This window comes from Carcharodon carcharias, chromosome 1, assembly GCF_017639515.1.
Source record: "Carcharodon carcharias isolate sCarCar2 chromosome 1, sCarCar2.pri, whole genome shotgun sequence".
Taxonomy (NCBI): Eukaryota; Metazoa; Chordata; class Chondrichthyes; order Lamniformes; family Lamnidae; genus Carcharodon; species Carcharodon carcharias.
Genome location: NC_054467.1, coordinates 197,180,931 through 197,195,452, shown reverse-complemented (window position 1 = coordinate 197,195,452; position 14,522 = coordinate 197,180,931). Strand labels below are relative to the sequence as shown.

Here is a 14,522-nt window from a genome sequence, read left to right as displayed (position 1 = left end):
ACAATGAATTGAGAGTGTCTTTTTGTTTGTGCACCTAGGAAGAGGTAAACAGACAGAGAAAGGGCAGATCACTGCAGCAGCTGTTGCAGCTACCTGCATTGTTCCGACAAAAAAACAAAATGTTGTTGAGTTCTGTCTTGCGTGGGACATGCCTAAAATCTATTTTGGATCAAGGGAAAAGGAGCATGCAAGGTAAGAGAATTAAAAGAAAGGTGAAAAATTACGTCTATTTTTCTGTGAATGTATTTTCTTTGACTAGGCTGGTGTGTTTTTTTGAACTAGCATAGAACAATGAAAGGCCATCTTGCCCAGTTGGCTAAATCATCCGGTTCTACCCAGGTCACAATCTGCTGAGAGAAGGTTCTACAAGGTTTCTCTTTATCCTTTAACCCAAAACAAAATACTTAAGTTTACATAAAGTCACCTACTCTTCACTTGGCATGACACTTCATAGAATCACGGAATTGTTAAAACACAGAAGGAGGCTGTTTAGCCTGTCATGTCTTCACCAGCTGTCCTTATGAAAAATGCACTGAGTGCCATTCCCCTACCTTCTTTCTGTAATCATGCATGTGTTTCCATTTCAGATGATATTCCAACTCCCCTTGAATGCCTCAATTGAATCTGCCTCTGCTGCACTCTCATTCGGCACTTTCCAGATCTTAACCACTCACTTCATAAATAAGATTCTTCTCGTATCTCCATTGATTCTTTTGCCAGTGACCTTAAATCTTTGTCCTCTGATTCTCGATCCTTCCACCAATGGGAACTCTTATCTAAAACAAAAACAGAATTACCTGGAAAAACTCAGCAGGTCTGGCAGCATCGGCGGAGAAGAAAAGAGTTGACGTTTCGAGTCCTCATGACCCTTCGACAGAACTGTTCTGTCGAAGGGTCATGAGGACTCGAAACGTCAACTCTTTTCTTCTCCGCCGATGCTGCCAGACCTGCTGAGTTTTTCCAGGTAATTCTGTTTTTGTTTTGGATTTCCAGCATCCGCAGTTTTTTTGTTTTTATTTTGGAACTCTTATCTACTCTGTCCTGACTTCTTATGATTTTTGAATACCTCTATGAAATCTCCTCTCTACCTTCTCTTCAAGGGAAACAGCCCCAACTTCTCCAGTCTATATAACTGAAGAACCTTATCCCTGGGACCATTCTTATGAATCTTTTCTGCACCCTCTACAATGCCTTCACATCTTTTCTAAAGTGTGGTGCCCAGAACTAGATGCAGCACTCCAGCTGAGGCTGAACCAGCGTTTTATACAAGTTTAAAATAACCACCTTGGTCTTGTACCCTATTAATAAAGCTTACGGCACTGTATACTTTAATTGCTCTCTCAAGCTGTCCTGCCACAATGACTTATGCACATATACACTCATTCTCTCTGCTCCTGCACCCATTCAGAATTGTACCCTTCATTTTATATTGTCTCTCCATGCTCTTCCTAACAAAATTGATCTCTTCATATTTCTGCACATTGAACTTCATCTGCCAGCTGTTGGCCCACTCTACCAACTTGTCTTTGTCATTCTTAAGTTCTACACTATTTTCCTCACAGTTCACAATCACAGTGCTTCCAAGTTTTGTATCATCTGCATTTTGAAATTGTGCCCTGTACACCGGGGTCTAGATCATTAATTTATAGCAGGAAGAGCAAGGGTCACAACACCAACCCCTGGGGAACTCCTGTACAAACCTTCCTTCAATCCAAAAACATCCATTAACCGCCACTACTGTTTCCTGTTGCTCAGCCAGTTTTCTATCTATGTTGCTATTGTCACTTTATTTCACGAGCTATAACTTTGCTCACAAGTCTGTTTTGTGGCACTGTATCAAATGTCTTTTGGAAGTCTATGTACACCACATTAATAGCATTACCTTCATCAACCCTCTCTGTTACCTCTTCACAAAACTCCAAGTTAGTTAACACGATGTTCCTTTAAAAAATCCACACTGGCTTTCCTTAATTAACCCACATTTGCCAAGTATTAATTTTGTGTCCAGTTATTGTTTCTAAAAGCTTCCCCACCACTGAAGTTAAACTGACCGGCCTGTAGTTGCTGGGCTTATCCTTGCACCCTTTTGTTGAATAAGAGTGTAACATTTGCAATTCTTCAGTCCTCTGGCACCAGCCCTGAATCTAAGGAAAACTGAAAAATTATTGCCAGTGCTTCCACAATTTCTCCTTTCACTTTCCTCCATATCTTTGAATGCCATGCGGTTCTGGTGCCTTATCCACTTTAAGTACAGACAGCCTATCCAATGCCACTACCTTATCAATTTTAAACCCTTCAATTGTCTGTTGCTCAATTGTTCTATTCAAGAAAGTATGTTTTATGGAGAAGTTGATAATCCCTATCTGTCCTTGTAACTCTCAAGCCCAGCACTAAATTGATATTTATGCACTTTGTTTAAAAATTAATACTGCACTAATTGCTTTTGTTCCTCGTAGTCAAAGCTGGGGAGACTGTTCACACGTAAAGCATCAATTTCTCTTAATATTTTAAAACTTGAATGTCTTCTGTTGTTTTCCACTTGAGAGCTAGATGCTCTTGTCTGGGCATTCCCTTGTGCTTAAATATACTTCTGAAATTAGGGTGTCCAGAATTATGCTCAGTACTCCACGTATTTCCATGATAGGGTAAGAATAACCAGTTTGAATTTGGTAGTCAAAATCCCTTGAAATAATTCCTTTTGTTTTCCATTGGCCAAATGCTCTCACTGAATAGTCAATAGTCCCAACAAAATCTTTGTTAATGGATACGTTATTATATGCATAATGTTCGTTCTGTCTCTTGACCAGCCACAGCCATGTACTGATTGATTATGCATTTTACATTATCCTTGAGTCATCTAAAATTGTTGAGCCTACTGTCAGAATAAAACCTGTAAATTTTTTATTTGCATTGTAGCCAGCTGCACAAGACCTTGATTAGAGAACCTGGTAGCATTTTTGCAGAATATAAGTGCCTTAAATTGACTGAGGTATTGTTACTTCCTTCTCCAGATCTGACCTAAACATTCTGCAACCTTGAACTAAATGTATCATAAAAGTTCATGTTTATTTATCCTGTCATTAAAATATGCCATTGCTTGATGGGAATAACTTGAAGAGGAATTTGAATTAGATTGTACGTGATGTGGACTTCAACTGTTAAATCAACATTTAGGATAGATAGCATGCTACTGAAATTGCTACTTCAAACTACTTAATCACATTGATTTTTAGTTGTGTCATTCAAATCTGTTTTGGGATTGTTTTTGCATCACTAAGAGCTTAGTAAAGCAGTTTGATAGTAATGACTTGTGACACATGTTAACGTCAGTTAAATTTTATTTCTAGGTGGTACACGCGTTTTTTTGGGATGAGTGGAGAAGCTGCTCCTGCTATGAGTCACTACTCCTTAACACATTACAAACATTGGGAACAAAAAATTGATGATTGGCAGCGTCCAATTTTAGAAAATGGGTAAATATTACAATATTAAGCATAAGAAAAACTTGCATTTTAAACTTTACTGCTGAGTTTTATGGAAATAATTAACTTATCCGTTCCTTGATGTTTAATAAACTGCCTACAATCTGTTGTTTGCAAACAAGTGAAACAGTATGTATTGTCTAATTCTGTCCCCCATATGTGCAAGTTGTTATGCAGTTGATGGAATTTCTGCTGACAAAAATAAGAACTGCAACTTTACTCCAAAAGTTTATGATCAACTTGAATATTGTTTTGAACATTGTGTTTCTGTATCTTTTTGAAGGAAGGGTTGAGTGCTGATCTCTTCAGAAGCCTCACTTAAATCTTTTTGATCATCATTGTATGATGGAGCTAAATTGGTGAACATACAGTTGAAGTGGCATGTTCTTGTTTTGATTCTGCATTTATTGTCCAGGCTATTGTGTATATTGATCCTCGTTGGGCAACCCCTACTCTTGTAAAGTCCTGTGTTAGCGGCTGAATGAAGGACACGGGTGGTTCAGTATGTCCTGAAGGATAAACAAATGAAGTCTCACTTAAAATATATACCAGAAAGACTGTTGAACCACCTGTGTTTGAAAAATAGGGTTGAAATATAAGGTAAGTGAAGGCAGCCAAAATGAAAGGGAAATATCACTCTCTGAACTTTCAGGTCTTGTTGGAATAAATTAAATAACCTTGTAATTATAGGGCTTTGTTGTCTCAACTGTTATTTTTTCCCTTAATCTTCTCTTTATCCCACTATAAGAGAGATTACTAACTCTTCCTTGAGTGAAGTTCAGGGACAGCAGGTATCATTTATTACCTTATCCAAACAAGCTATTCTTTGTTTTAGCCCAGACTATGAATTTTGTCAAGTGCAGAAAACAGCAAACTTGAATCTATTTATGTCCTTCCCTGATGTTTCTGTTACAAACTTTCCAGCATGGGATCAATGGATTGTAACCTGGAACAAGAGTTCATTTTTTCCCTTTCGCTTAGTCTAAGATTAGCTAAACACAGTTCAACACAGTGCATCAACCCACTAAACTATCAGGGAAACTGCAGTCTTTATTTTTTTTAAAGTCTAATTATACTTCTGAGTAATTTGCACGCCTGTTGACTGATAATTACAGAAGAAATCTGGCAAGTGGCGAATAGTATAAATGAGAACAAATGTGTAGAGCAAATGTCAAAACAGTTTGTGGGTGATTGGGGGAGGTGCTGAGGAAAGAGTGGAAATAAACCTATACTCCATGGAACACTGCAGATTAGGAGTGCTTTCCTCAAGATCCTGAGGTCAAGAAAGAACTATAAGTAGCAAAAACGTTAGTATTTATATTATAACCTCGGTCCCAAGGAGCCAGCTTTGCTACACCAGCCAAGATCTTGCATGGAAAAATTGTATTTTTGGAATCTTGCTATTGGCTAAATATGACTTCATATTTGTACTTTAATGAAGTTTTATAGTTTTGAATAGATTGATATTTGCAAGTTGTTAAATTGTAAGTACTATCTTTGTTTTTTTAAAGAAGACAAAATTTGAAGTCCTCCAGAAATTAATTCTGCCTCTCCTGTTTTGCGATTAAAGCCAGATTGAATGCCCACTTTATTTAAAGGTTACTGCTCTACTTATGAATATTTTCTTAACTAACTTAAGTACATTTTTTTGTGGAAATGACCAAACATTTACACTACTGGTTTTAGACATTTTGGTCACCAAAAGCAAATCTTTTTTTTTAACCTAAAACTTTGTAAATTTGGGGTCCTGGTGCTCACATTTTCCTGTTCCTATTAATTTTACAGCCAATTACCTGACTGGTACAAGTCAGCCTTATTTAATGAACTGTACTTCATATCTGACGGAGGGACAATTTGGCTTCAAGTGACTGATGATTTAAATATAACAAATGGCTTGATTATTCAGGACGGGCTTCCACCTCTACCTAAAGTGCTGAAGGAGTATGGACGGTTTGCATATTTAGAAGGTATATCTACTGCTGATATGTACAGTATCTTTCTGTGTGTGTATGTACACAACAACCAGGCTATCATCACTTATGTGAACTGCTTTAAAGTTATCAGCTTTTGGAGACTAATCGAATCATTGATTTCCACATAAGTCTCAATAATAAATTAGACCAGAAGTTTGATGGTGTTTTATTTTCCGAACAGTTCAGAATTAAATAGTCTAGAACAAAGAAAGAAAAGTACAGCACAGGAACAGGCCCTTCGGCCCTCCAAGCCTGCGCCAATCATATTGTCCGTCAACTAAAACATTTTGCACTTCCGGGGTCCGTATCCCTCTATTCCCATCCTATTCATGTATTTGTCAAGCTGCCTCTTAAACACCACTATTGTACCTGCTTCCACCACCTCCTCTGGCAGCGAGTTCCAGACACTCACTACCCTCTGTATAAAAAACTTGCCCCGCACATCACCTTTATAGTTTTCTCCTCTCACCTTACATCTACGTCCCCTAGTAATTGACTCTTCCACCATGGGAAAAAGTTTCTGACTATCTACTCTGTCCATGCCACTCATAATTTTCTAAACTTCTATCAAGTCGCCCCTCAATCTCCATCACTCTAGTGAGAACAGTCTGAGTTTCTCCAACCTCTCCTCATAGCTAATAACCTCCAGACCAGGCAGCATCCTGGTAAACCTCCTCTGCACCCTCTCCAACGTCTCCATATCCTTCTGGTAATGTGGTGAGCAGAATTGCACACAATATTCCAAGTGTGGCCTAACCAAGGTTCTATACAACTGCAGCATGACTTCCCAGCTTTTGTACTCAATACCCCTGCCAATGAAGGCAAGCATGCCATATGCCTTCCTGACTATCTTATCCACCTGCGGTGCCACTTTCAGTGACCTGTGGACCTGTACACCCAGATCCCTCTGCCCGTCGATGCACTTAAGGGTTCTGCCATTTACTGTGTAATTCCTACCTGTATTAGACTTTCAAAATGCATTACCTCGCATTTGTCCAGATTAAACTCCATCTGCTATTTCTCCGCCCAAGTCTCCAACCGATCTATATCCCATTGTATCCTTTGACAATCCTCTTCACTATCTGCACCTCCTCCAACCTTGGTGTCGTCTGCAAACTTACTAATTAGCCCAGTTACATTTTCCTCCAAATCATTTATGTATACCACAAACAGCAAAGGTCTCAGCACTGAACTCTGTGGAACTCCACTAATCACAGCTCTCCATTCAGAAAAGCACCTTTCCACTGCTATCCTCTGTCTTCTATGACCAAGCCAATTCTGTATCCATCCTGCCAGCTCACCTCTGATCCCGTGCAACTTTACCTTCTGTACCAGTCTGCCATTAGGGACCTTGTCAAAAGTCTTACTGAAATCCATGTATATAACATGCACTGCCCTTCGCTCGTCGATCATCTTTGTCACTTCCTCAAAAAACTCAATCAAGTTAGTGAGACACGACCTCCCATTCACAAAACCATGCTGCCTCTCACTAATACACCCATTTGCTTCCAAATGGTAGTAAATCCTGTCACGAAGAATCTTCTCCAGTAATTTCCCTATCACTGACGTAAAGCTCACCGGCCTGTAATTTCCTGGATTATCCCCGCTACCCTTCTTAAACTTAATTTTAAATAAATTGGGCAATTGGCCAAATGAATGTTTTGAAATGATTTGTGAAAAGGGCTTTGTTGACAAGTAAGTGATTCTGTTATTCTCTCAATTTTGGATGTAGCCTCGTAAAATCTAGTGAATTAACCCAAAATGTATGCGTGGGAAGAACCTGCTAAATGATCTACTGTTCTTTGCCACTGAAATGACTATTCAGTTATGTGTGTAATGAATCAAGTGCTGTAGAGAGTGTCAATTGTTTTTCTCTTGCATTGTTAGGACAGGAGTATCGAATGTACAATACATATGATGTTCATTTTTATGCATCATTTGCATTAATTATGCTATGGCCCAAACTGGAACTTAGTCTGCAGTATGATATTGGTAAGTAATATCAACTCTCTTTGGCGTACCTTTCGGAAACTGAACTATTTTAAACTTTATGGGCTAGAATAATTACCTGGATTTGAGAGTTACCAAATATTCATAAGACCACTGCAGTGCAAATGGTATTTGTTCAGGGGATCAATATTCCAGTGACCAGCATTTGGCTAACTATAACGCTTTAATTGCACGGTTGAATTCCTTATGTTCCATGAGCTATTTTATCATATTTATAATATACTAATGCTAGGTTTAACCATTAATCTTGTAAATTTTATGTTTCCTGGGCATTGCAACTGGAAAAAAAATAATTTTCAGAACCAACCCTATCAATATACATTTTTATCTGACTGGCTATTAATGTGAAACAATGATTTGAAATAGGTTTGTGTATTATATCAGTAAGCTGGTAGCATTATCACCTAAACGAAAGTTCAATTCCTACAATGGAGTGATGCACTCATAGGTGATATCCTTCAGTTGCGACAATAAACTGAGAGCCTGTTTGTTCAGAAGGACGCTAAAGATCCCATAGCACAGTTCAAAGAAGAGCAGGAAGTTTCTAGCCACTTCTCCCTTCAGCCAAAAACACCAAACCTTTATTCATCCCATTGCTATTTCCAAGATTTTGCTGTGCTCAGATTGGCTGCCTCATTTGCATATCTAATAGTTACTGCATTGCAAAAGAAATTTATGTGCAGTGCATTTCTAGATTTTTAAATATTTGACATGGGACACATTTCTCAGCATGTGTTAAATTGATGCCAGTAATTAATTTAGGAGGTGGGTGGGGAAGAACTGTTAAATCCACACAGTATGGGTTTCTGAAAGTGCAAGGTAGATCCAGATGAAGCATTTGTCAGAACGAAGCTTCTTTTGTATCCTATCTGTTTGACACAATGGAGTTCTTTAATACATTCTGTTGACCTTTACCCGTAATGTGCTGGAAAGACTATATTTGATTGGCAGCTGAACTTGTCAATCTTTCCAACCATGTTAGGAGGTTCATAAATCAGGTTTTTGGTGTGCTGTCTTGCTTGGACCATCAAACAGTCTGAAGAAATTTGACATGACTAAGATACCGAAAGAGCAATCTTTGTTCCTTGCAATAGAGTTAACTACATACAAGTACGATATTGAAACATGCTGTTTAACTCACCCACTTGGTGTTCAAGTTTTCACTCCGAGCATTCCCGTGTGCTTTCAGCCCCTTTTAGATTTGTTAGATTAACACATTAACAGAGGTAGTGGGGTCTGATTTGTTGCTTTGTATGTTACAAGGAGCATGATGAAATAAATTGAAACTCATTGTATTCTGTATGTTTAATTATAACTTAAACCAGTTCGTGTTTCATGTCTCCCTCCGGGAAGATGGAAGAAATGCATGAGGGCACGTGTAATCACATTATTGACACAATGAGGGGCTTCATTGTCATGAGCCCCGTGTTACACGATTGCATGATTAGACTTTGAGATCGAAAGTAAATTCTCAATTGTAAGGAATGTGGTTTCCAACAGTGGAAGAGACTGCTGACGCTGAACCTGAGAGGATATTGTGCAAATCCAAAATTTCAGATTTTACGGGGTTGTTATTCAGCAAATTTATGTGGAGTATTAAAAATTCATAGTAAATGTATATTTTTTTTTAGCTGCTGCTGTATTGAAGGAGGACAATACACAGCGTATACACCTGATGAATGGTAGATTGGCAAAAGTGAATACAGCAAATGTAGTCCCACATGATATTGGAGACCCAGGTGAGATTTTGTGTTTGTTTTTACGTCAAAATTGAACTTTAATTTTGCTCCTGTTCCATGTTCGCAAAATACATTGGCTTTTTTTTTCTCACATCCAAGTATACTTGTCTTTTAAAGGATAGTAATATCTTGTATTGCTGTTTAATTTGGCAGCATTTTATTGTTCTCCCTAACTGGAGATCTGCATATAGGCCTCTGCCACTGCTTTTCTATTATCAGTGTTATGTTTATTTTAACATATTGATACCAATAGAAAAAAAACTAAATTTGAGGCATGTGTACCAGAGTTATTTAATAATAGAATCTCGAGTGTTAGTGCATATGCCTGTGCCAATATTGGTACAAGCTTCCAAACTGGAGCCAATTTTCCTAATTCCATTTCCTTACTCTTTTCCAGTGCCATTTAATATTTTCTTCAATTGCTTATTTAATATTCTTCCTGAAATGCTGTGGCTGCTTGTAGTCTATAGTTTAATAATATGAATGAGAAAAATCTATCTTCCTTTTAAACTATTATATTTATGGCCTGTTGCTCGTTGACCCTGATTTTTCAGTCAGCATTGGAGGAAAAGCGCTCTCAGTTCATGATGCTTACAGCTGCCTACTGATGTTGAATGTCTGTTATCAGGCATCTGATCCAGCACAGCGCACTCTACTGTAGATTTGCAGAGTGTGTGAGTCTCTTCAACCTAGCAGATTGAAGAAGCTCATTGAGACACTGACTAAACAGCATCCCTAGCACAGCTACAACTCTGGAATCTACCCTGCTGTGTGGAAAATTGTCCAGGGATGTCCTGTACACAAAAAGCAGAACAAATCGAACCCAGCCAACTGCCTCCCCATCAGTCTACTCGCGATCATCAATAAAGAAATGGAAGGGCTCATCAACACTGCTATTAAGCAGCACTTGCTTAGCATTAACCTACTCACTGATGCCCAGTTTGGGTTCTGCTAGGGTCACTTAGCTCCTGACCTCATTACAGCTTTGGTTCAAACATGGGCAAAAGAGCTGAACTCCAGGGGTAGGGCAAGAGTGACTGCCCTTGACATCAAGACCGCATTTGGCTGAGTGGCATCAAGGAACCCTAGCAAAACTGGAGTCAATGGGAATCCGGGGGAAAACTCTCCACTGGCTAGAGTCATACTTAGCACAAAGGAAGATAGTTGTGATTGGGAGATCAGTCATCTCAGTTCCTGGACATCACTGCAGGAGTTCCTCAGGGTAGTGTCCTCAACCCAACCATCTTCAGCTGCTTCATCAATGACCTTCTGTCCATCATAAGGTCAGAAGTAAGGATGTTCGCTGATGATTGCACAATGTTCAGCACCATTCGCGACTCCTCAGGTACTGAAGCAGTCCATGTCCAAATGCAGCAAGACCTGGACAATATTCAGGCTTGGGCTGACTAATGGCAAGTAACATTCTCACAACACGAGTGTCAGGCAATGACCATCTCCAACAAGAGAGAATCTAACCATCACCCTTTGATATTCAATGGTATTACCATCACTGAATTCCCCCAATATCAGCATCCCGTGGGGTTTACCGTTGACCAGAAAGTGAACTGGGCTAGCCATATAAATACTACAAGATCAGGTCAGAGACTAGGAATAGTGCGATGGTAATTCACCTCCTGACTCCCCAAAGCCTGTCCACCATCTACAAGACACAAGTCAGGAGTGTGATGGAATACTCCCCACTTGCCTGGATGAGTGTAGCTCCCACAACACTCGAAGCTTGACACTGTCCAGGACAAAGCAGCCCACTTGATTGGCACGACATCCACATTCACTCCCTCCTTCACCACCAACACACAGTAGTAGCAGCAGTGTGTACCATCTACAAGATGCACTGCAGGAATTCACCAAAGCTCCTTAGACAGCATCTTGCAAACCCACAACCATTTCGAAGGACAAGGGCAGCAGATAGATGGGAACACCACCAGGAAGTTCCCCTCCAAGTCACTCGCCATCCTGACTTGGAAACATATCACCGTTCCTTCACTGTCACTGGGTCAAAATCCTGGAACTCCCTTCCTAACAGCATTGTGGGTGTACCTACACCACATGGACTGTAGCGGTTCAAGAAGGCAGCTCACCACCACCTTCTCAAGGGCCACCAGCGGTAGAGCGATCAGAACCAGCGCGAGTGCAGGGAAATTTCAAAGAGTGATGGCAGCACAAAGGTGAGTAGTGGGCAAGTGTTTTCCTCCAGTTTAAAATAGATTAAGCTAAGGAAAGGTAAGGATTCTAGCTTTTATTTAAAGTACGTAAATCTTTTTTTTTACTGTATTTAACTTAAAGTAAGGTTTTTTTCCCCCAACTAGAAGTATGGCAGGGCAGCTCAGTCCCATGTTATGTACCACTTGCAACATGTGGGAAGTCTTAGATGCTCCTTGCACTCTGACTGACCACGTGTGCAGGAAATGCCACCAGCTGCAGCTACTTGAGCTCTGAGTTTCGGAGCTTGAGCAGCAGCTGGAGGCTTGGAGGTGCGTCCGCAAGGCTGAGAGTTTCGTGGATAGCACGTTTAGACGTGGTTGCCTCACAGCTTACGGAAGTGCAGACAGAGAGGGAATGGGTGACTATCAGTCAGAAGAAAGATGTCAGGCAGGTAGTCAGGAAATCCCCAAGGTGCATCTCGCTCGAGAAATTTTTGCTATGTTGGAAAACGGTGAGAGTGTCAGTTCCTCTGGGGAGTGAAGCCACGCTCATGGCACAGGGTGGGAGGAAAAAGAGGGGAAGAGAAATAGTGGTAGGAGACCTGATAATAAGGGGAACAGACAGGCGTTTCTGCGGCCATAGACATGACTCTAGGATGGTATGTTGCCTCCCCGGTGCCAGGGTCAAGGATGTCATTAAATGGCTGCAGGGCATTCTTAAGAGAGCAAACAGACAGAGATCGTGGTACATTTTGATACCAACGACAGGTAGAAAGAGGGATGAGGTCCTGCAAGCAGAATTTTAGCAGAGAGCTAGGAAACAGATTAAAAAACAGGACCTCAAAGGTAGTAATCTCTGGATTACTTCTGCTGCCACACACTAGTGAGTATAGAAATAGGAGGTTAGTCCAGATGAATGCTTGGCTGGAGAGATGATGCAGGAGGGAGGGCTTTAGATTTCTGGGACATCTGACTGTTTCTGGGGGCGGTGGGACCTGTTCAAGGCGTACGGGTTGCACCTGAACCGGAATGGGACCAACATCCTTGTGGGGAGGTTTGCTGGTGATGTTGGGGAGGGTTTAAACTAACTTGGCAGGGTGTTGGGATCCTGAGAGGAGGTTCAGCAGGGGGAGATACAAGCCAACATTTGAAGAGAGAGCAATTGAGTCTGGAAGGCATAGAAATGATAGGCCATTTAAGGCACAAGGGAGTTTGGCAAGAGGGATAACATCTTAGGCTCCTCAAATGAAGCCATTTGGGTAGAACTGAAAAACAAAAAAGGAGCAATCACATTGCTGGGGAGTGTACTATAGGCCCCCCAGACAGTCAGAGAGAAATAGAAGAACAGATATGTAGGCAAATTTCAGAGGAGTATAAAAAAACTTCCCCAACATTAACTGGGTTAGTCATAGTGTGATAGGTTGAAAGGGAGCGGAATTCTTAAAATGCATCCAGGAGAGCTTTTTAAGCCAGTATATAGAAGGTCCTACAAGAGAGGGGGTGGTCCTGGACTTAATTTTAGGGAATGAAGCCGGACAACTGGTAGGGGTATCAGTGGGAGAGCATTTTGCAGATAGTGATCATAACTCTGTTAGATTCAAGGTTGCTATGGAAAAGGACAAGGATGGGCCAGAAATTAGAGTTCTAAATTGGGGGAAGGCTGATTTTAATAAGATCAGATATGATTTGGCCACAGTGGACTAGGAGCAGCAATTTTAGGTAAATCTGCATCAGAGCAGTGACACTCATTCAAGAAGGAAATAGGGAGAGTACAGGGCCAAAATATTCCAGTAAAGACAAAGGCTGGGTCCAACAAATCCAGGGAACCCTGGATGTCGAGAGATATATAGGATTGGATAAAGAGAAAAAGGAAGGCTTATGGCAAATACCAAGGGCTCAAAACAATGGAAGCCCTAGAGGAGTATAGAATGTGTAGGTGGGAACTTAAAAAGGAAATTAGGAGAGCAAAAAGAGGGCATGAAAAAACATTGGCAAGTAAAATAAAGGAAAATCCTAAGTTATTTTGCAAGTACATTAAGAGTAAGAGAATAACTAGGGAAAGAGTAGGGTCCATTAAGGACCATAGTGGTAATTTGTGTGTGGAGCCTTTAGCGTCTAGAAATCGATCTATTTCCTTCTTAAATATATTCAGTAACTTGGCCTCCACAGCCTTCTATGGTAGAGAATTCCACAGGCTCACCACCCTCTGAGTGAAGAAGTTTCTCTTCATCTCAGTCCTGAATGGCCTACCCTGTATCCTGAGATTAGGACTCCTTGTTCTAGACCTCACCGCCCCCCACCACCGCACCTGCTAGAGGAAACATGCATCCATTCTGTCCAGCCCAGTCAGAATTTTATATGTTTCAATGAGATCCCCTCTCATTCTTCTAAACTCCACCGCATACAGGCCTAGTCAGCCCAATCTCTGCCATCCCATCTGGTGAACCTTCGCTGCACTCCCTCAATGACAAGTATATCCTTTCTTAGGTAAGGAGACCAAAATTGCACACAACACTCCAGGTGTGGTCTCACCAAGGCCTTGTAAAGCTGCAGTAATACATACTTGCTCCTGTACTCAAGTCGTCTAGCAACATACCATTTGCCTTCTTAACTGCTGCACCTGCATGCTTGCTTTCAGTGATTGGTGTACAAGGACACCCAGGTTCCTTTGTACATCAACATTTCCAATCTATCACCATTTAAAGAATACTCTGCCATTCTGTTTTTCCTACCGAAGTAGATGGCTTCACACCTATCCACATTATACTGCATCTGCCATGTATTTGCCCACTCATTCAACCTGCCCAAATCACCTTGAAGCCTCTTAACACCCTCCTCATCGCGCACATTCCCACCAAGTTTTGTGTCGTCAGCAAACTTGGAAATATTACATTTGGCTCCCTCATCCAAATCATTGATATATATTGTGAATAGCTAGACCCCAAGCACTGATCCCTGCGGTACCCCATTAGTCACCGCCTGCCCCTCCAAAAAAGACCTGTTTATTCCTACTCTGTTTCCTGTCTGCTAACCAATTCTCAATCCATGCCAATATATTACCCCCAATCTCATGTGTGTTAATTTTGTACACTAACATCTTATGTGGGACTTTATCAAAAGCTTTCTGAAAATCCAAATGCACCATATCTACTGGTT

General features: G+C 40.7%; 1 protein-coding gene across 3 annotated transcripts in view; it reads left to right on the top strand.

Annotated features, from left to right (window-relative positions):
• Positions 1–14,522, top strand: part of gba2 (glucosidase, beta (bile acid) 2) — a 97,029-nt gene that overhangs the window by 61,717 nt on the left and 20,790 nt on the right. For all 3 annotated transcript variants that reach the window (XM_041187327.1, XM_041187310.1, XM_041187319.1), the window contains 5 exons: positions 39–192; positions 3,348–3,473; positions 5,268–5,449; positions 7,343–7,447; positions 9,097–9,204. In XM_041187327.1, coding sequence (XP_041043261.1) covers positions 39–192; positions 3,348–3,473; positions 5,268–5,449; positions 7,343–7,447; positions 9,097–9,204 — 675 coding nt within the window. The remainder of the gene's footprint in view (positions 1–38; positions 193–3,347; positions 3,474–5,267; positions 5,450–7,342; positions 7,448–9,096; positions 9,205–14,522) is intronic.